Source organism: Macrotis lagotis, chromosome 6, assembly GCF_037893015.1.
Source record: "Macrotis lagotis isolate mMagLag1 chromosome 6, bilby.v1.9.chrom.fasta, whole genome shotgun sequence".
In the NCBI taxonomy this organism is placed as follows: domain Eukaryota; kingdom Metazoa; phylum Chordata; class Mammalia; order Peramelemorphia; family Peramelidae; genus Macrotis; species Macrotis lagotis.
In genome coordinates, this window is record NC_133663.1 from 233550091 (window position 1) to 233566149 (window position 16059).

The 16059-nt window shown below is 36.0% G+C and overlaps 1 protein-coding gene across 4 annotated transcripts in view; it reads right to left on the minus strand.

Moving 5' to 3' along the window:
- Positions 1 to 9951: 9951 nt before the first annotated feature.
- WWC3 (WWC family member 3) overlaps positions 9952 to 16059 on the minus strand; it is a 232391-nt gene continuing 226283 nt past the window's right edge. For 2 of the 4 annotated variants that reach the window (XM_074192479.1, XM_074192482.1), the window contains exons 21-23: positions 15540 to 15767; positions 14796 to 14923; positions 9953 to 13546 (exon numbers count right to left, since the gene is read on the minus strand). In XM_074192479.1, coding sequence (XP_074048580.1) covers positions 13480 to 13546; positions 14796 to 14923; positions 15540 to 15767 — 423 coding nt within the window. In that variant the 3' untranslated portion in view covers positions 9953 to 13479. Of the gene's footprint in view, positions 13547 to 14795; positions 14924 to 15539; positions 15768 to 16059 lie in introns of all 4 variants that reach the window. The other 2 variants (XM_074192481.1, XM_074192480.1) reach the window with 2 other exon arrangements.

A 16059-nucleotide genomic window follows, 5' to 3' on the forward strand; every position in this document is an offset into this window, starting at 1 on the left:
CAGATTAGTAAATACAAAAATACACAAGATACATCCAAAGAAATTAGAGGTGGGAAGTTTAGGTATCATCTCATGTAGGGGATGGTACCAGAGCTGAGCCTTGAATAGAGAAAGAGGTTCCAAGAGGCTGAAGTGAGCATTGATACCATTCCAGATAAGAAAGCCTAATGAAGATGAAATTTTATTTCTTCAGACACAAAATCCTTCTAGGGCCAAATAGCAGGTTTATGTAAATAATTTTGGCTCATGTCTTTCATAGCCTTAGAGATGAAAAAGAACTTTATGTCTCAGAATTCACTCAACTCATTTTACAGATAAACAGACTCAGCAGAAATGTCTTACTCAAAGTCATGTAGCATGTGACAGAAACAAGATATAAACTCAAATCTTCTCGCCCCAAAACCAGTGCTCATTCCACATTACCCATAAGCCCTCATCACATAGTATTTTTTTTAATTCTTAGTATTTTATTTCCCCTCAATTACATGTAGAAACAATTTTGAACATTTGTTTTTAAAACTCTGAGTTTCAGATTTTCTCCCTCCCTCCCCAGCCCCTCATTGAGAAGGCAAGCATTAGATTATACATGTGTAGTCATGCAAAACATATTTCCATATTAGTCATGTTGTGAAAGAAAACATAGACCAAAAAACCCCTCAAGAAAAATAAAGTAAAGTAAGTATGCTCCAATCTACATTCAGATATCATCAATTCTTTCTCTGGGGATAGATAGCATTCTTTATCAAGTCCTTCAGAGTTGTCTTGGATCATTGTATTGCTGAGAATAGCTAAGTCATTCACACTTCTCCTCCTACAATATTGCTGTTCCTTTGTACACAGTATAATTCACTTTGCATCAGCTCATGTAACTCTTTCCAGGTTTTTCTGAGAGTATCATGTCCATTATTCCTTATAGCATAATAATAATATTCTATCACAGTCATATAGCACAATTTGTTCAGCCATTCCCCAAATGATGGGCATTTCCTCAATTTCCAACTACAATTTCACAACTTCACCAACATATGTCATTCTTTTCTATCCTTTTAGTCAATCTAATAGGTATGAGGTAGTATTTCAGAATTGTTTCAATTTGCATGCAATTTGCATCCACTCAATAGCAATTTAGAGTTCCTTCTCAAGTCTCATAACTTTGATTACTTTATCTGAAAACTGTTCATATCTCTTGATCATTCATCAATTGAGGAATAACTCCTATTTTTTAAAATAAATTTGCCTCTGTTTTTTCTCTATATTTGAGAAATGAAAATTTCAGAGAAACTTGCTTCAGTTAAATGTAATCACATAGTATTTTCAAAAGAAATGAAAGATTCAAAAGAAGCGTGAGATTCCACACTCAATGTTCATATGGACTATTTGTGTACAACCTGTTCATATTGGTCTGCTCAGAGTTGGACAGAAAGGGGAAACCTTAGGAATCCACTGGCTGTCACACTACTCTCATGTGTAACTTTCAGGTGGGTAGCCTAGTAGACCTGGGATTAGGAAGACATGAATTCAAATCTTTTCTAAGACTTTTATTCACTGCAAAAGTCACTTTAACCTCTGCCTACCTCAGTTTCCTCATTAGGAAAATGGAGATAATAATGGAACCTACCTCCCATGGTTGTTTTGAGGCTCAAACAAGATAATATTTGTAAAGTACTTTGTAAACTTTAAAGCACTAAATAAATCCTAACTATAAATATTAAATAATGATGTCAACGTTCTGTCAAAGAACAGGCATAATCACAAGAGCACAAAGGTAAGAATGATTTTTTCCAGTTGTATATTATTTTTGCACTTCATATTTTGTAAAGCATTTCCTTATTAAAATGTTAAATTGGCCTGTCAAACCAAAAGCTCTGTAAGAGAATCACCATCCCAGTCCTTCACAAGCATGCATGCGTGCGCGCACACACACTCACACACACACACACATACACACACACACACACACACACACATACACACACACACACACACACACACACACACACACACACACACACACTGAATTCCTGGGGAAATAAGCTTTATTTAAAAAAAATAAACTTTGAATTGAGGAGGGAAATTGTCAGGTCACTTTCTAGCCCCTCAAAAAACTGTTGAAAAGCACTTTCCAGGATGATGAAAGATATTAATTTTTCATGACCCAGGTGAACATTAGAGCAATTTAACACCAACATACATCTCAATGCCTACCAAATCCTTCACCCTTATGTCATCTCTCTTATGTTTTCTCTTTTCTCTAGTTCTTACTTCTCTTACTTAATTTGGCATGTCAATTTTAACAGTTCCTTAAATTGTCTCCTTGCCCCATGTCCTTGCCCCTCCAATAATCCTACTTTCCCCAACTACTTTATTTTATCTTTCTTTTTCGGGGGGGGGGGCAACATGACTAATAAGAAAATGTTTTTACTGACTTTACATGTATAATTGATATTATTTTCTTTGCTTTCTCAATGTATGGGGGGGAGTAGGAAATCAATATTTTTAAAATGATTTTAAAATAAAGTATAATTATTTTTTAAAATAACCTTTATCATGTCAAAAATTTTCACAGATTCCTCCTCACCCATTGGATTAAAGTTCATACTCCTCAGTCTGCCATTCAAGATATATTGTTCTATTAGAAACCAGGAGGAACAGGAATTCAAGGAAGCCTGGAGGGATTTGCATGAACTGATGCTGAGTGAGATGTGCAGATGTGCAGAACTGTACACGCTAACATGGGAGTGATGTTCAACCTTGATGGACTTGCTCGTTCCATCAGTGCAACAACCAGGGACGATTTTGGGCTGTCTGCAATGGAGAATACCATCTGTATCCAGATAAAGAGCTGTGGAGTTTGAACAAAGTTTAAGGACTATTCCCTTTAATTTAGAAAAAAAAAGATATCTTATTATCTCTTATACTTTTTGTCTCTTCCTTAAGGATGTGATTTCTCTCTCATCACACTCAATTTGGATCAATGTACAACATGGAAACAAAATAAAGACTGACAGATTGTTTTCTGTGGGGGGGGGGGAGGGAAGTAAGATTGGGAGAAAAATTGTAAAACTCAAAATCTTTAATAAAAAAGGAATTAAAAAAAAGAAATAATGAGCAGGGGGATTTCAGAAAAACCTGCCAAAAATTTGCATGAACTGATACTGTTAACTGAGCAAAACCAAGATAACACTGTACTTATTATCAATAATATCGTTGATGATTAACTATGATGCACTTTGTATCAAAGATGATTCTATAAGACTTTTTTTTTTAGGTTTTTGCAAGGCAATGGAGTTGGGTGGCTTGCTCAAGGTCATACAGCTAGGTAATTGTTGGGTGTCTGAGGCTGGATTTGAGCTCCAGTCCTCCTGACTCCAGGGCCAGTGCTCTATCCATTGCACCACCTAGCAGTCCCTCTAAAAGACTTTTCATGGAAATTACTATCCACATCCAGAGGAGGAAATATGGAATCTGAATGCAGTCCACAGCATGCTATTTTCACTTTTTAAAATTTTTTTTGTTTTTTTACTTTTACTTTTTGTTCTGATTCCTCCTTCACAAAATGTCTAATATGAAATTGTAAAAAAAGATATTCAAAGTTCACTATAATTTCACTCTTCTCCTAACTACTCTATTTTATCCCCAGTCAACTCAGTCTCTTCACTGCTTCCAGAGCCCATTCTCACATATTCACATTTTCATACCTTTATTCCTGATCTCCTAACCTGGATGTCCTTTCAGGATTATTAATGCCTATTTAATTCCAATCCATCCTTCAATCTCTAATTTAGGTTTGTTTAAACTTCCTTACACTGGAATGTAGACATAGGAAGGTGCCTCAGGACAATGGTGCTGAACTCAGAAATGGAGGCACTTAATATGTAAGGCTTCCTTTATATTTTTAATTTTAAAAAAACCCATATTTTAATACTATTTGTGTTTTGTTGTATCTATTTATTTTTGCTAAATAATTTCCCAATTGCATTTTTATCTGGTTCCAGCACTTGAAAATTTTGTTGGCCATGTGTTCAACACCTCTGTTGCAGACAACTTGGAAGCTGAGGATTCAGAAAAGGTCATTATATGTGGCAATTAAGAGAACATCAGTAACTTAGGAGACAGCTGGTTGTTGATGTTGGGTCATTTCAATCAAGTCCAATTCTGAGGTATTTCAGATTTTCTTTGCAAAGATTTTCTTTTCTATATCATTTTACAAGATGAGTAAAGAGTGGAAAACAGTTAGATGGCTTAACTAGGATCACACAATAACTTTCTGAAGCTGAATTTGAACTCAGGAAGATGAGTCTTCCTGACTCCCAGCACTCTATCCACTTTGCTAGATGCTGCAGTTAAATAATGACATCTGAAAGTGTCAGAAGAGAGTTAAGAAGATAACAATAGAAAAGTAAGTGGAATAATTAGGCATAGATAGGCCTATTAAGGAGTTTAACCAGAAAAGGAGGAGGGAGGGAGGGAGGGAGGGAGAGAGAGAGAGAGAGAGAGAGAGAGAGAGAGAGAGAGAGAGAGAGATTCAAAGACAGAAGCAGAGATAGAAAGGGAGAGAGTGAGGACAGCTAGTGGGAATAGATGGATCAGAGTATTTTGAGGATGGTTGGAGATATGGATATGATTATAGACGACAGTAAGACTGCTAGTAGACAGAGGCTGAAAATAAGTGAGACAATGGTGATGCTAGAAGAAGCAATCTATCCGAGGAGAAAGGATGGGATGGTATCACTTGTGCTCAGAGGAGATTGCCTTGGCAAGAGGGAGCATCTCTTCATGTGAGATAGTAGTGAAAACAATAGTGACAAAAGACAACTGAGTAAGGTGAGATGATGGTGAGGATGCATTCAAAGAACAACTTCAATTTTTTTTTTCAGTGAAATAGGAGATAAGGTTATCAGCAGAGAAGCAATAGGGAGGTGGTATAGGTTTGAGGGATAAAAATGTATGAACAAGCTAGAGTGGTGAGTGGGGTAGTGAGGTTTGCTTTGCCACAGTGAGGGCTTGGTTGAGATGATGTAGCATAAAACTGTAGACTCAGCATGGTTTTATAATTTTCTTCCTCTTCTTCAACAGCACAAGAGTAGGTGTGAAGGTTGCTGCTGATGGTGGGAGTAATCTAAGATCAAAGCTTGACAATGCAAGATAAATTGTCATTCCTCTCACTTTGTGTTGGTTATGTTGCTCCTCTAATGACTCTCAGCCCTTCCCACTGGAAGACTAATTTTCCTTTCAAAGTAGTGAGAAAAAAGAAAAAGCTAAACCCTACCTCTCATATCAGTTCCTTATGATTATAGTCTCCCAAACCAAAGCTAAGATCTAGTCAAAGATCTGAAACTATGTTTTTTATTTGCTCAGGGAAGTTGTAAAATTGAATAATTCTCTTGTCTTTGTCCAAATCCCCTTCCTGTAGAAGGTGGGACTTTAGCAGTGACCTGAAGCCAGGAAAATTAGGATGTAAGGTCATTGTGCATAGACAACCCCCCCCCCCCAGTCTTTCTCTGTCTCTCCCTCTGTCAGCAGTCCAAAAGTTAGTTGATCCTATTTAAAAGGCAACAAGAAATCGAAGATAAACAAGCCAATAAAAATGGGAAATAGCACACCTTTCCAGGAAGGGGAAGGAAAAGAGAAAAGAGAGGCATCATTTAATCTTGAATCTGTCTTTCTGGATAAGGTTAGCAAAAATAGGATTCCATTCAGACATGTCTTATGTCTTAGAATCTAAATTGCCAACCTCATTTCTGCAGGGTAACTCATTTCTATGACTTGCTCTCTGAGACTTCTACTTTATCAGACTCTTGCTCCACGAGAATCTCTTCTTCCACCTGCTTCTCCCAACCTGTGCCCTAGATTCAATCTTAGAGTGTTATGCTATAGTTCACTTAGTTTTCTTCACTATGTCTGAGCCATTGTCTGGGATACACAATTTCTATATAATTGTGTTTTTTGCTTAGAGTAAACTAAGTGTCCTTCACTTTCTCACCTGCATATCAAGATGTGCAACTAGCTTTTGTAGTTATTGCTTAGTTCTTTTTTCAATCATGTCTGACATTTTGTGGCCCCTTTTGGGTTTTCTTGGCAAACATACTGGAATGATTTGCTATTTCCTTCTCCAGTTCATATTAGAAATGAAGAAAATAAGGCAAATAGCATTAAGTGACTTGTCCAGGATCACACACACACACACACACACACACACACACACAAAGCTAATTAGGAAGAGAAGTCACATTTGAACTTAGGTCTTACTATCCACACCTGGCACTCTATCTAATGCACAACCTAGCAGCCCCAGCTACTTATTTGTCATTTGTTTTTACAGTCTCCCTAGTCAGTCAATAAACATTTACTAAACACCATGGGGCAGCTATGTGGTGCAACAGATAAAATACCAGCCCCAGAGTCAGGAAGATCTGAGCTCAAATCTGGCCTCCGACAATTGACACTTGCTATCAAGGGCCATCTCCAGTCATCTTGATTCATATCTGGTCACTGGACTCAGTTCCAGAGGGGGAAAATGAGGCTGGTGACTTAGCACAGCCCCCTCCCACTGAAATCCAATTAACTTGCATGCCATGACATCAACTCCCAGATGCCATAACCTTTTTCCAGAACAAAGGAAAAACAAACTGAACTGAGTTAAGGCTTTAACAATGAGCTCAGGTACCAGGCCATCAGTTGTTTTCTATGAAAGTTCTTCTAACTTGACATTGTAGCTAAGTTTCTATTTCTCTGTTTCAGGATAAACTAGTTGAGTCTGATGAAAAGAACAAGTCAAAGGATAAGCATGGCTCTTGTCAGAATCAAAGAATAGAGGAGGGATAGTAAGGAGGTTCTGATCTAATTTGATCCTAACAACCCCCCTCCCCAGATGTGCTCTTCTTAACTTTTACAGTTGAGGAAACCAAGGCAAGCAGGGATTAAAGTGCCTGGCCAGAAGTCATGTAGCTGGCATCTGAGGTTGGATATGAACTCAAGTCTTCCTGACTCTAAGTCAGCAGTATTGTGTGGCTTCCCTTAAAGGTGGCATGGTGACACTTATAGACGCCTTGATGCTAGTCAAAAGTTCAGCAAAGTGCAGCAAAGTGCTTTAAGTTACAATAGGCCCTAAGAAGCATTACCATATACTAAGAAATACTTCTTAAAAATTACAGTCAAAATCTCTAAATTAGATTTAGAGAATTAAGATTAGAGAAATGCAAAACATCTCTGAAGCACCACCTCACACCAATCAAATTGACAAATATTGGAGGGGATGTGGAAAAAGGGACACTAAAGGACAGTTGGTAGAGTTGTAAACTGATCCAACATTCTGGAGAACCATATCCAAAGGGCTATCAAACTGTGTATACAACTTTGACCCAGATATATTAATACTAAGGTCTCCACCCAAAAGAGATCATAGAAAAAGAAAAAAGGACCTATATGTACAAAAATATCTATAGCAGCTCTTTTTGTGGTGGCAAAGAATTGGAAAATAAGGGTATACCTATCAATTGAGGAAAGACTGAGCAAGTTCTGGTAATTGATTGTGGTATTATATAAGAATGCAGGATGCTCTCAGAAAAACCTAGAAAGTCTTATATGAACTGATACAAAGTGAAATGAGCACAACCAGGAGAACAATCTATATACTAACATCAATTTTGCAGTGATTAACCATGAATGACTTAACTTTTCTCAGCAAATTAAGTTGACAAGACAATTTTAAAGGGCTTAAAATGAAAAATGCTATCCCCCTCCAGAGAAAGAACTGATGGAGTATGAATGTAGATTGAAGCATACATTTTCCATGGGTTTTAGGTCTGCATTTTCTTTTGCATCATGACTAATGTTTTACATGATTGAACATATATAATCTTTATGAAATTGCTCGCCTTCTCAAGGGGGGGAGGGAGAGAATATGATACTCAAAAGTATTTTTTAAAATTAAAAATGTTTGCATATAATTGAGAAAAAATTAAATAAATATTGCAAACTTGTAAAAATATGGTTAAAAACTTTCTGGTTGGGTATACCAATACACTCCTTGGGAAATTGTTGGTCACCACCAAAGTTTGCCTTAGAATAGCAAACCACCTCACACTTTAAATTTAAAATGTATCATTTTATGATGTGTGTATTTGTACTTGATTTTCATACAAATCCTGGTAGCTAGATACTGTTGTCAACATCATTTTACAGATGAGAAAATTGAGGCTAATAGATATGGCTTATTAGTGACTGTCTCACACAGTTTAAGTCAACACTGGAACTCAGGCTAACCTGATTCCAGTTCTAGTATTGCAATACATTATCTACTTTCTTCTTAGCTTGGTTATATTCTTACTGACTCTTCTTTTTATCTTTATCATCTTCTTAAATAATTATTTTTCTACAAAGGAAGAGGAGGAGTTGTATGGATTTATGGGAGAAATGATAGTGATATCAAAATGAAAAAAGTTAAGTTTAAAAAATTCACCAAAAAATGCCAAAAGAAAATTAAAGTGTCAGACAAGTAGGGCAGTGCTTTTGTATTCAATTTGTATTAAATTTAACGACACTAAAAACAAAACAAAGAAAAATTAAAATATTCATAATGATTTCACGCACTGCAGGGATTTTTCAGATGAAGAATCATCCCCAACAAAGCAATTATCCCCAGTCCTACCCACTGGGTTGGAGAGGGGAAGATGGTCATTTTACTACCCTTTCCCTGGTCTCTAACCATGGAGCACCAGAGGAAAAAGAAAAATGTTCTTGTGAAAAGGGTGGAGAACTCTGCCTTGTTGTTTTTTGTTGTTTAGTGATTTTTCAGTCCAGTCTCAGATTCTTTGTGTCCCTATTGTTTTCTTGGCAAAGATGCTGGAGTAGTCTGCCAATTCTTTCTCCAGCTCATTTTACAGATGAGAAAACTGAGGCAAACAGTGTGAAATGACCTGCCTAGGATCACACAGTTAGTAAATGTCAGAGATTAAAAATTTTTGCTGTTGTCTGAGTTTCAAAGCACACATTCGATAGCTAACTCTCCACAGGAAAGGTGAGTCAAGTTTTATTTCTTTTGTTTCTTATTTCTCTCTTCATATATTCATGTTAAGAAAAACCTGATATAGCCAAAGAATTGGGGGGGGGTGTGGAATTTATCATGGACTTTTCCCTATGATATTAGAGGACGAGAAAATTTTGATCTATTTTCCTTATGTGATTTTTAGCACCTCTGTATCATCTGTCTGTAAGGAGCCTGTCTTCAGACATCTACCTCTTGCCTAGTGGAACTTACTTTCCTAGTCTGGACATGGCAGATTCCATGATGGTCAGCTCTATATACAGGCAGTGAAGAATAAAGGAAGGAACATTAACCCTTTAAAGTGGTGTGAGCTTTAGCACATGATGGAACAGTTTCCTCCTATAAAATACAGGGTGTCTATAATAAGTTTTGTGGATTCATATAGAATTGGCTTCTTCTGCTCCTTGTTTAGAGAAATATTCATATCTGTTGGTGTTAGTCAAGAACACAGTTTAAAATTAAAAACAAAATATATTTGTTCTATTTACCTTCCAGAACTATATTATGAGGATCAGTACAATACAGTGTAAATCATTCTTTAAACTCTAATAAAAATGAAGGAAACATCACTATGTAGTATAGAGGAAAATTTTTCTGAAAGAAGAGGAAAGTGTCAGATCTTTAAGTTGATTGGCTACTGGTATTTTAAGTATAGTGGGCAAAGGAATTTTTAGTTCACTACAAGTTAAAATAAAAAATTATTTTGTCAAGAAGTTTTTTTTTTCTTGCAGTTGTATTTGGTGTACTTTTGAATGAAAACGCTGGTTTTCTTTTCTTTAAATTTTTTTTTTTAGGTTTTATAAGGCAATGGGGTTAAGTGACTTGCCCAAGGCCACACAGCTAGGTAATTATTAAGTGTCTGAGGCCACATTTGAATCCAGGTACTCCTGACTCCAGGACCGATGCCCTGTCCACTGTGCCACCTAGCCGCCCTGAAAAGGCTGATTTTCAAGAATTCCCTCCCCTACTAAAAAAGAGATTAGAAAAAGAGCAGGTATTGAAGTTTATTTCTAGCCTTAAAGTTAATTGGTAGGCCAGCCTACCCTCAAACCCATGCAGTTTAAAAAACTGTAGCTTGTTTCCATATTACAATTCTCATTTTCATTTCTCCTTACCCAAATAAATGAATGAATGGATAAGTGAGTAAGTGAATGAAAAGTTTCTTTGGCAACTTCACTACCAGTGAAAAATGTTTTTGGTTAGAGTAGTTTGTGATCCAATAGAAAGTCACTTCATCTACCACATTTGTGAGTAAGCAGAGAGGAAGCAAGGTTATCTGAAGTTTACATATGTGTACATAGAATGGGACTGATTCCCACTTTTAAAAATGTATCAGTTGGGGTGGCTAGGTGGCGTAGTGGATAAAGCACTGGCCCTAGAGTCAGGAGTACCTGGGTTCAAATCTGGTCTTGGACACTTAATAATTACTTAGTTGTGTGGCCTTGGGCAAGCCACTTAACCCCATTTGCCTTGCAAAAAGCTAAAAAAAATGTATCAGTAGCTTGTAACCATACATGCTACATTTTCTCAATTAAGTGACAATACTTTTAACATTGTTCTTAATGTAAGTTATTTTTATTTTATAGAAGAAATACCTTCAAAGAATACAAATGACAGAATCATAGAGGACCATGACAAAAAAAAAAACCAACAGAGATGAATACTGATTATAACTTATTACCACAACAGAAGAGTATTCATTTCAATGGTCAGCTTCTTGGGAAGTTAACAATGATTATAGACACAGAAACAAATCCATTATGTTGCAATACACTGAATGAACCAACCTTTTAACTTTTTTTGCTTTTGATTGACATATTCAGGGTGTTTCTTAAATAAGAGTATTAACACTGACACCATTACACTTAATCACTTTCTCCTTAGAATCATAGGGCAGAATATTCTTTGTTAGATAACACAGTGATTGGGAAAATGAAAACTAGTAAAAGGACCATCTTAAGACTTTAGGATTCTATTTTTAGGCTGAGTATTCCTTGTCTGGAACATTTTTAGTGACTATACATTCCATTTAATGAGTGTGAATGAAGTGGCAAGTTTCACTATTTTAGCAATTGAGAAACAATGGTGTTTAACTTCTGAAAAATCATGGCTACCTCCTATCTTGTTTCAGGGATTCTGCTGCCATCACCTTAAAGGTTCCAGCTCTTGGCTTTTTTTTTAATTCTTGAGCTAGGATAGTCAGAGGACAGGATACAGCAGGAGTGAAGGTGGCTCTTCAATATGGTTAATTCCTGCCACAGACGCACAGTACCTGACCTATCTTCCTCACATCCCTGTTTGTCATTTAACTAAATTTCCTCTCCTTGTTATGGTCCCACTGATTTGCAGAATCAACAAAACAGAGAAGGTAGAGGAAGGCAGAACAAAGGAGGGGTGGAAAGCACAAAACAAACTGGGTGAGTGAAGGAGTTAGCTGTATTTTTTTTTTTTATATTTTGAATTATTGAAATGGAGGTCAAGGAAGGGTTCCTGAACTGAAAAAACAAGTTTCTATCTAAATTGGGGCAGTGAAAGGAGTTCTCTGGAAAAATACTGACTTAGTAAATGGTCTACCAGTATATCTGTTTTCCAACATGTGGCAGCTGAGGCCATCACAAAGCCCCTTAGGAGGGCAAATGATATTTGTTTCCTTCTACTGAAAGGGTAAGATTGCTTTCTTGTGACTCAGAAAAGTGTCAAGCTGAATTTTCCATTGCTGCAAGCATGGTACTACAAGAAGTAGAATATACCCACAGCTATAAATCCTCTGTTAACCAAACAAATGTTTTGGCAGCACAGCAAGGGTGCCACATCTGGTGGGGGGAAATGATGTTGGCTTTCATTTGCACAGAAATGTGGAAAATACTTTTATCAGTGGATCAGACATTCTGATTAGTATTAATGTTTTGTGAGTTTGTGAATATGTGTGTATGGATGTGTATGGACACGCATAAATATATCAACAAAGCAAGACCAAAGCCAGAAAACATATAACAAATATAGAGGTTACAAGTAACATAAATATAAATGTCTTACCACCATTAAACAGACTCTTCATGAGTCTGTTTAATAATGCTGCAGAACCCATTCTTAATCCATGTAAAATGGTAGTACATCGATTGGGTATGCAGGGTGGGAGTCTAGAAATTGATGAGATAAGAAAGACTAGTAGGGACTGGAGGGATAAAGCCTCACTTATTAAGAAGATGTCAATGGGTGAGGAAAGAAATAGAAGAAAAAAAGAATTTTTTGTGACATTTTGAGGGATCCATAACATTTTTTTTGCTCTAAAGCTTTGTGAAGTAGGACCTACTTCATAAATGATATGTCTCATGGTTTGAGATTTTTAAAAAAATATCATCATGTATTTACCTAATAACTATATTTATGACATTTCCAAAGATGTCATAGGAACAATGTGTCTCCAGATTTAGGATAATGTTCTTTTACTATATATCAAATACTCTGAGGTAAATGATTTATTGCCAAAATTTCCTAAAGACACATTTCCTAGAGAGGCTATTGTCTCTAACTTGTTTGAACTGGTATGTTCTTCAGTGGTTACATCAGTATGATGATTTCCTATTCACCTATTACTTTATCCCTTGCATATCATTGCTGGATCATGTTAGGTGGTGAGTTGGTTGATATTAATGAATGTAAGCATGGCAGGCAATCAATCTTGACATACCCAGATAATTGAGACTTTGTATACCTGGATTCAGATCACATAATGCATAAAGATACATTAGACAAAATAGAAATGCAAACTTATTAGTGCACAGTAAGACTATGACATTAAGTTCTGCAATGCATAAATGGGATTTTAATCAATATTAAAAACACTGCAGGCTATAATATTTTAATATAACACATAAACAGTGCTAAAGAATACAATACACATAAAATACAAATATTAGAAGCTGATAAAAGTGACAACTTCAGAACATAGTATTTTCATTTTCAGGTATCAGAAACAAAACCAGCCCAATAGTTCCATTCTACTGTATGACAAATACTGAAGAACAAAATTTCAGTCTTAAAATACATCTTAAAGTCAGTATTTTCCTTCAAGGAAAAAAAAGTACTATAAATAAATTACAATACAGTGAATTTGCCTGAACTCACTTTGTTTCTGTCTTCCAGCCTTTAAGTCAAATAAAACAGCATTAAAAACTGTACACTCTCAACAGGATAGTTGATCTTTTATAAAATAAGCTGTCTTCAGAGATGTCAAGTTTACAACAAGGAAAAACCAAGCCTTGCTGTAGTCACTATTATAAAATATATATGTATATATTTATATATGTTTTTGTTTTTTACAAAATGTGTATATTAATAGCTTTGCAAAAATGTTTTTTAAGATAAATTTAGCTAGTCTAATAACTTCATGAAAATAAAAGATAAATACTTCATGTTGACAACACAACCCATCAGACATCATCAGCTGGCAGAGGAGGTATGGTAATCCTTGGTCTTGTAAAAAATGCTATTTTCTCCCTGTTAATGAAGAGAATGACAAAAAAAGATGATAAAAAAAAGTTTTTTGTCATTAGAGACAATAGATATATTAGAATGAAATGTATCTGGCACACAGCAGAAATTTAATAAATACTGATTAACTGATTGATTGACATGAGGTAGGATTTTAAGACAAAAAGCCCTGGTCTAACAGCCTTTAAGCAAGAAACAGTTTATAGAAAAATATTTGAATAGTCTTTCAATTAAACCTCTCATATTTCATGTGGTAGATACAGAGTGTTAAACTCAACTTCAACACCTGCCTCTAACTGCACTGACAGATGTAGTTTCCTCACTTTGAAGTTTCCTGGAACCATAAAATAACAGATCTATTCCCTATCCGTAGTCCACTATATGAGGCAATATATGAGATCTGTATAGCCTGGAGTAGCAGTGGACACACACTGCTGAGCCTGGAGTCAGAAAGACTCCTACTTTTGAGTTCAGACACTTGCTAGCTGTGTGACTCTGGACAAGTCGCTTAACCCTGTTTGCTTTAGTTTTCTCATCTGTAAAATGAGCTGGAGAAGGAAATGGCAAAGAAATCAAGTAACTTTGACAAGAAAACCCCAAATGAAGTTACAAAGAGTTAGACACAACTGAAAAATGATTGGACAACAAATATCAGACATAAGATATCTCATGACCACTACCAAAAACTGTTAATCAATAGAAAAGGTGATGAATTTGGACTGAGAGGACTTTGATTTAAATCTTTTTAATTATTTCCTGTGTATCTGGGGGGAGGAATGAAAGGGAAGTTGGGAGACAATCAGGGTTAAGTGATTTGTCCAGGGCTGGATAGCTAGTCTGAGGCCAAATCTGAACTCAGATCTTACTGACTTCAGGGTCAGCACTCTGTCCACTTTACCACCTAACTGCCCCTATTGCTTGTATATTAGACCAGGCACTTAAACTCTATTAGTTTCCTCATTTGAAAAAAAAAAGATAAAAAAAAAGTTGGTCAAGGGAATTCTGAGGTTCCTTTTTAGTTATGATTCTAAAAATTGTAAGTAACATTTTAAAAAATATAACCATAAAATATTAATAGCTAATGATCTTGTCCAGCCCTCCCCCCACCCTTTTTAAACAGCTGAAACAATTGAAGTTCAAAGGGTTTTTCACTTGAGAATATGAGAATAAAAGAGAAGGAGTGGAATGCATAAATTGCATTCATATTAAGTGACAGTATTAAAACAGTGAGTGGTTCTCATTTTAATTTTCTTACCTAAATGTTTGCACCTGAATGGGTTCCTTCTGGTTTTGCCCACGCAGCTGATATATTTCTTTGGACGCTTTCTTAAGCATTTTCTCAGCTGCCTGTTCTTGATGATGTTCAAGTTTGGTTTGTCTTGTCTGAAGTATAAAATATATTTTTAAAAATAAAAAACAGAAACATTGCAACTAATCAAGTCTTTTGAGTCTAGAAAGAAGTTTGCTATGACCTCGCACAAATACAGAAGAGAAGGTACTTTCTGTACTTTGAGATTTCCACAAAAAAAAAAAAAATCTATGTTATCCCTTGGCAGTTTCAGTTTGGTCAAGACTAAGCATCCCAGCTACATATAATTGAGTTGAAGATGACCAGAGTTTCCAGCTCTATCCAATACTTCCCCCCTACACCAATATACACTCTGTTTAGGGACCTCTGCACTCACATATTTGAAAAAGGTAGTCTCCTAACATTCTCTTTCTCATACACAAACACACACACACACACACACACACACACACACACACACACACACACACGAGTCTTCCTCCCTCTCCTTCCACTTGGAGGAAGAAAACTGGACTCAGCATGTCTTATGAATCTTTAATATATATTTTCATATATAGTATACAGTTATTTATTTTGGAAATAAAATGCTGAAAGTGCAAGTTTTTATAGCATTAAGTTCAAGTTCCTTATATTTTAGGACAGGGGAATGAATGGGAAATATGTAGTTAGAACCCATGCATAGCATCTTACCTGCCTCTCTGCTTCCTTCAGCAAATTTCGGAATCGTTCATCTCGAAGAACCCAGTTGGGAAGGTCAGTTTGCCCTCGGAGTTGGGCATCTTCCAGACGTTGCCTCAGATCTCTCAAAGCACTTATCTCCTCATTCAGCTGTCTCTGTCTCGTTCGTGATGCCTGGAGGTCCAGCTCCAGGTCTAAGGATGTCCGTGCCATAAGTTCAGCCAAAGAAGACCTACAAGACTACAAAATAATAGCAAAAAATCAAAATAGATGCAAGTTAGGAGAGGAACTGAAACTCTGATCCAAGTTTTGGAAATGTTTTAACATACTTATTCATGGTCACAGTATGAAAATTAATTAAGCTATAAAATGTAAAACTACTTTAATTTTTTATGCAAATGTTTTTAAAACAAAAATATTGTTGTCAAATATATTCCTCAAGATACATGTAACCATGTGTCTACAGAATTTACCTTATTTACCAGTCAAATAATCTTGTCAATAAGTCAACAAGAATTTATAATCCACTGCC